The 6,302-nt window shown below is 37.2% G+C and overlaps 1 protein-coding gene across 1 annotated transcript in view; it reads left to right on the top strand.

Moving 5' to 3' along the window:
* The window catches only part of rgs7a (regulator of G protein signaling 7a), a 52,624-nt gene that overhangs the window by 31,286 nt on the left and 15,036 nt on the right, over positions 1-6,302 (top strand). The window contains exon 3 of the mRNA XM_014001379.1: positions 3,763-3,859. Coding sequence (XP_013856833.1) covers positions 3,763-3,859 — 97 coding nt within the window. The remainder of the gene's footprint in view (positions 1-3,762; positions 3,860-6,302) is intronic.

Raw genomic sequence — 6,302 nt, 5'->3', positions numbered from 1 at the left:
GCCACAAATTCTCCTAAATCACTCGTACGCACAATTTAAGAACAAATCTGTGAATACGAACATGTTCTTGCATGAGGCCCATTGATTTGATCAATTGCACAACACCACAGTAGTTAGAGCTGCCGCCTCTCATTGAGAAAGGGATAAACCTTGTGCCAGCAGGAATTGAATTTGAATTGCTCAGGTTAAATCTGAATGTGCATAATTTGACATTGAATGCATTGATTTGAAAATAAATTTCAATAAATTGAAACTGAATTTAAAGTTTTGTATCTGAATTAATTTGCTTTGAAACTGTATTTTGGTTTATTAAAAAATAAGTATGACTACTTTCACTTTCAGTTCCATAATTCAGATTTGTGTGTCACACATCCAGTCAGAGTAATCAAACACAGATCCACAGATTTATGTTTCACTTCGGTGAAGTTTCCCTTCTGTAATGTAACAGAGTTGATGCAATCCATCGTAAAAGTGACAAAAACAAAGTTATTTTATTGCAGTGATTAATTTTACCTATATGTAGAAAATGTTATATTTACATCACATCATGGATCAGTCAGCAGCAGCATCTGATCAAAATGTGATCCATGATGTAAATCTGTGGATCTGTGTTTGATTACTCTGGCTGGCTTTCTCAGGGACCAGGATGTGTGACACAAAAATCTGAATTATGGAACTGAAAGTGAAAGTAGTCAAACTGAATTTTTAATAAACCAAAATACAGTTTCAAAGCAAATTCGTGCAGATACAAAACTTTAAATTCAGTTTCAATTTAGTAAAATTTGTTTTCAAACCAATGCATTCAATTTCAAATTTTGTACAGATTCAATCTGAGTAATTCAAATTCAATTTCTGCTGGCACARGATTTATCYCAGAYACMTCAMRGCCAGAGTTAGCMTGTTCTCTTTGTGCACATGCAGGTTTTCTCTGGTTTTCTCCTATAGACTAAAAATATATATGTTAGGTTCATTGGTAACTCTAGTGTCCCCAGAGTGACTGGTTGTTCGTCTTTCTGTGTCCCTTTGATGGACTTGCAACATGTCCAGGGTGTACACAGAACTCTCGCACAGTGACTGCTGGAGATAGGCAGCAGGTCCCTGTGACCCAGAAAGGAAAAACGGGTAAAGGAAATGGACAGATGGATTTGATCGAGCTAATAAGCCTACATTTTATCCACATTCTAACACAGTTTAAGCTGTTTAAAAGCCTATGAGCATAGTTTTGTATGTTGTTTAGATTTTTCTGAACTTAGTTTTGAGTCAGTAAATGCAACGCAGCATTTTGATAGCGCTATAGCGATATTTGAGTTTTTTAGTTTCTCTTTTACTARTTGTAAGGCACTCRTGGTTCCCTGCATGGACACTGCTAAAATGCAGTTTGTGCCAGAGCTWGAGGCCAAATCAACACAGTGTATCACTCAGCATTTGTGATTGTACACTAACCTGTTATGGAGTAAGTAAAGTTCATAAGAGGAAGATCCTTTGTCGTGTGCTTCATCACCCACGCATCTCCATCCCATCCAGAAGGTAAAGCACGACAATACTAAAACTATCATTTAATTTATTCATTTTCAGACTAAATAGCTTCAGGGATTGATTAGAATTGCTGAGCTTTAAAAAAAAAAACCAAGATAAAGTCAAGAGGTTTGTCCTGGCACCATAAATAAAAAACCCTAAAGGGTTAGTCTTTTGTTATAAAATGTCAAAATGATGTCATAATTGTTCYGTCACATAAAAGCTCAAGTTAACATTTGGTTTCAATGCGTTTACATGATTAATTGAAACAAGTGCCCTAATTGTGTCATGATTAGTAAGATTTTTTGTTTTATTAGGGTTCAGGTTTAACAAAGAACACTTTTATTTTGAAAAGTTGAGCACAAACAGCCTGTCAAAGAAAAAAAAAAGAAAAGAAWTTGRAATCCTGACTCAAAAAAATCTGAAATCCTGCCTAAATTTGAGTCTTATTTCATTGTATTTTCTTTCCTTTTACTTATATATCAYTTTCTGGTTTGCTTTTAGGACAGCTTGCTTTGAAAAACAGAGTGTGCTTCAGGTCAAAATTTACTATTATCTAACCATTACCTGTGAGAAAATTACATTAGTTGCCTTAGTGACAAGCCCATCAAAGAATGTAAAAGTGCCTTTCTGAGCCTAAAAATATGGAAAATACCAAGAAATTGTTCGGACATTAATTCAGCATGTAGAGTTTTTCTGTTCTTCTCTCACTGTCTTAGTCTTTCTGGAGTCTTTACAGCAGCTTTTCAGTTACAGTATTTGTGCTTTATCATTGTCAATTAAACTTCAATCGTGTGGTTCTGAGCTTCAGGGTATTTGACTGGCAACAAGCTTTCATCAAAACATAATGCTTCACTACTGGCTCATGACCACCACCACCCGAGTGGTTACAGATTTGCATATCAATCCCAGATTGTTCTTAATCGAAACTGCTGCTTTCTCTCCRATGTGTCCAAGAAATTCATTTTCACCCACACAAGCCCCTCATTTGTATGAAATGGAATAGTGCCGCGGTGAAAATACATTCCCAGATGAGCCGCGCTGATTAGGCTTGTGTGTCACGCCGCATCCAAAATAAAGAGTAAACAGAATTGAAGGGGATGATCCCTGCCGCTTGACTCGTGACGGCAACATTACACTTGTTTATGCGCGGCGGTGTGCACAGTCACAGTCACAGCTTTCACATAAATGGCACAAATTTATGGTTTGTTAATTGTTTGATTTTTTGTTTGTAGAATTTGATAAAAGCAGTCTCTTTAAAGAAAGAAAATAAAAAATAACAACTAAGATATTTAAGTAATATTTAACTAAGTTATTTGCTGTTTTTTTTCCCACTTCATTTTGCTGAATAGTTTTTTTCATGATCAACATAACCTGCAAACAAACTCACCCAACTATTTAATTTAAACTAGATATAATGACAACTTTGCCTTGCAGCTCATGCTTTTCATATTTTGTGAAAGATGCTWTTAGGAAAAAAGCGAATTAAAGATAAAACAACAATAAATAAAAGCCTAGCGTTCCCTAAAGCACCAGCTTTTTTGCCAAAATTGTTGCCTAAGCTTAGTGTTGATGAATATCAAGCCTTTACTCCTGTTTCTTTCATATGCTCTGGTAAATATGGTGGCTTGTTTGTCTTTCCTGCCAGGCCCTGGAGAAAACTCCCGGTACATTTTTTTCCCCAAAGTTGTGCGTGCAAATGTGTGTGAGAGTTTGCACGTATGTCAGTGTGTAGCTGTTTGCCCACTCATGTCATTCATTCGTGCTGCTTTCGGTGCCAAATTGTAACTCAGCAGAACATAAAAACTATTCTGCCTGAGATGTTTTGACGCCGCTGAGCATAGTTTAAATGTGAGGCTGTTAAAAGGACACAACTGTGATGGATAATAGGAAAGCATCGCTGCTAGATTTCCAAAGTTCCGTAGCTGCTGCGGTGTTGAACACACGCGGCTTATGGTTGGGTTTAAYGTGACAAATGACACAAATCAGCAAGGTTTGTCATAGGAGAGGTGCAAATCTGACAGCTGTGCTTGTTAGTCACCAACTCCATCGCTTCCCTTTTCTCTCCCCTGGAGACCCGGCTGAACCKCACAAGAACCTGTTTGTATTTGTTTACCTCTTTCTGTTTTTGCTTTCATAAGCCAAGGTACATTAGATGAGGTGATGAAATCTATTCACTTGCTCCCTTTTGCCGTGTGTCTCTCCCCCCWCTCTCATATCCTCTTCAACTGTCACTGTGTTGCCCAGATGGAGGAGTTAATAGCACGCATGCAGGAGGAGAAAAATGGCATCCCCATACGGACAGTGAAGAGTTTTCTAACCAAGATCCCCAGTGTTTTTTCAGGTAAGACTTTTATCTTGTGCCCTCAGCTTCCACCCATCTGAGAAGTGGCATCAWCAACTCCCACCCCTGCAGACGTCTTTGGAAGTTGATTGTTGCCAGTCTTGCCTTTTGTTTTTTTATTTGCTTTTCACACCAGCAGTGCCAACATGTCAAGAGGCCTTTTAGCCTCCGTAGCTGCGTTTCCATTGACCATGAAAATGCGCAAATTAGAATTTCGAAAATAAATTTGCTCAATGGAAACACGTCAATTTCGAAAAAAATAAATTATGTTTTTCGACAAGATGTGTTTGCGCAAGGATGAGGTGGTGTTTCAGCCGTATCGAAATTGGTGTTTTTCGCAAAACTGCAATGGAAACACTTTTTTCGCATCACGGGAGTCACGTGATCAACAACCATCTGTTTCTACTGGCAAAAAGACAACGACGAAGATAACATGAAGTAGAAGTAGTAGTAATATCACAGAAGTAGTAAAATAAAATAGTAAACTCACTGACTACAATTTCCCAAAGACAGCATATGTAGCTGCTCCCAAGTAGGGGCTTGTCACTGGAAAACCTCGTCGATAAAAGTCGCTGATGTCTCCTCTGATGATGAGCGTTAGTGTCGCGGTAGCGATATGCTATGTGTTTGTGCACCACGATTGTAATGACTTATAGCGAGAACAAGCATATTCACGCGTGACTTTAATAGCATTTCTTACTTAATGGAAACAYCRSAGTTGCGAAAATGTGTTTTTCGACACCAACAGAATATCGACAGTTTTGCGCACATTTGCAATGGAAACGCAGCTAGTGTCAAGATTCTTTGTTTGTTTATGCTCTTAAACTTTTTCTTTATAAAAACACACACAAAGAGAGAGAAAAAATAGCAATACATTACATACTAACTTTAATGGTGTAATAGATGAGCCACTAAAAGCCTACTTAAAGAACTCCATCTCTCTTCATAGGACAGTTTGTCAAGCAGTAGTAGCCAGACGTTGTAGTTGTAGTAGTAGTTCACCAAGATGTTTGCTTCTTTTTCTTTTTAATTTTTCAAAAAGTGTGAACTCTGTAGTTTAAATGATCATGAATATGCTATAACACACAAAACTAAAAAATGAACAGACATAGCTCATCCTTTTTAATAAAGAAAGAAGCATCCAGATCCCTACAATGTGATTTTTTTTAGCATTAAAAACAGAGAGTGTTTTAGGCCTTAAAGACCAAAACAAAATCAATGAGTGAAATAATGTATCGGGTTGAAACTGTTTATATTTAAATAATCTAAATAAATGCACAAATTAAGACACATTTTATTTAGCAGTTTTCACATTGGTCCATTTTACAACTCACGGTTGTAATATTGTGACTTATCTGGATCCCAATAAATATTTTTCGGCTGTAGAAAGAAATATATGCATTTGTGCATCGCATTAGCATCTGTGTGATTTGTTGCTGAATGTATTGTGACATTTTGTGTCAGGTGTGGTTGTTTCTATAGATATAAACTATTGAAACATCTCAGCTCCTGCAGAAACAAAAACAYGTCACATACATGTTCATCTTCTGTGGTATTATGACAAATGCAATTTTTTGAAAAAAAGTCAAATATTTATATTTTTCTTCATTGAGTCTTCTTTACACATTCATGTCTGAACCTTTATATTATTTTGCTACTCAAACAGCCTCACTAAGGAGAATGTTAAAACTTTAATTCAGCACAGATACTTCGATTAGTTTTATTCATTTATGTACATCATGTCATATTGTGTTCATCGATGAGTAGTGATGTGCATTTTTCATGCAGTATACCATTACTGTTTGCTATAACTATTATGGTTGCTTTCTGTTAACTACACATGCAAACACCCTCAACAGTGTGCGCATCCCAATGTATGGTTGACATATTAATCAATTCAGAAGAGAGCTTTGTTAGAGGATTACTTACACATCTTATTAAATCTCTCTCTTAGAAAGTGGGTCGACWTTAATAGTGTGAAAACGGGGTCACGCTAATGATGTTAATCCATCAAAAGTCTCATTCATTTATGACGGCACTCAACTGCAACAGGATGCGGTGACMGTGCACTGAAAGAAGCAAATGCAGACGTACAGAGTAGCAGCTTGATGGACATGAAGACTGCCACAGGGCGYGTCTGTCTCACTGCATGACTTCCCCCATGTCTCCATTTCGCTCCTTTTTTTCGGCCTTCTCTGGCTTTTACCTCCTCAACACACCCTCACCTGTCAGGATGACAGACAGTAATGATTGCTTGAAGAATATATAGCTAAAGTGCCAAAGTCACATGTGGCGGGGTGCGAAAATGCCCAGGGGCCAAAGGATGCTGTTATGTTTATCTGAGATGTGAAAATGATTCAGTAGAATTCTCAGATGGTAACGATGCAATATGACTTCTATCATCTAAAGTTCCACGGTCATACAATAATAAAACTATATATAT

The sequence above is a fragment of the Austrofundulus limnaeus genome, unplaced genomic scaffold, assembly GCF_001266775.1.
Source record: "Austrofundulus limnaeus strain Quisiro unplaced genomic scaffold, Austrofundulus_limnaeus-1.0 Scaffold0, whole genome shotgun sequence".
NCBI classification, from domain to species: domain Eukaryota; kingdom Metazoa; phylum Chordata; class Actinopteri; order Cyprinodontiformes; family Rivulidae; genus Austrofundulus; species Austrofundulus limnaeus.
This window is presented reverse-complemented; position numbering and strand designations above follow the sequence as displayed.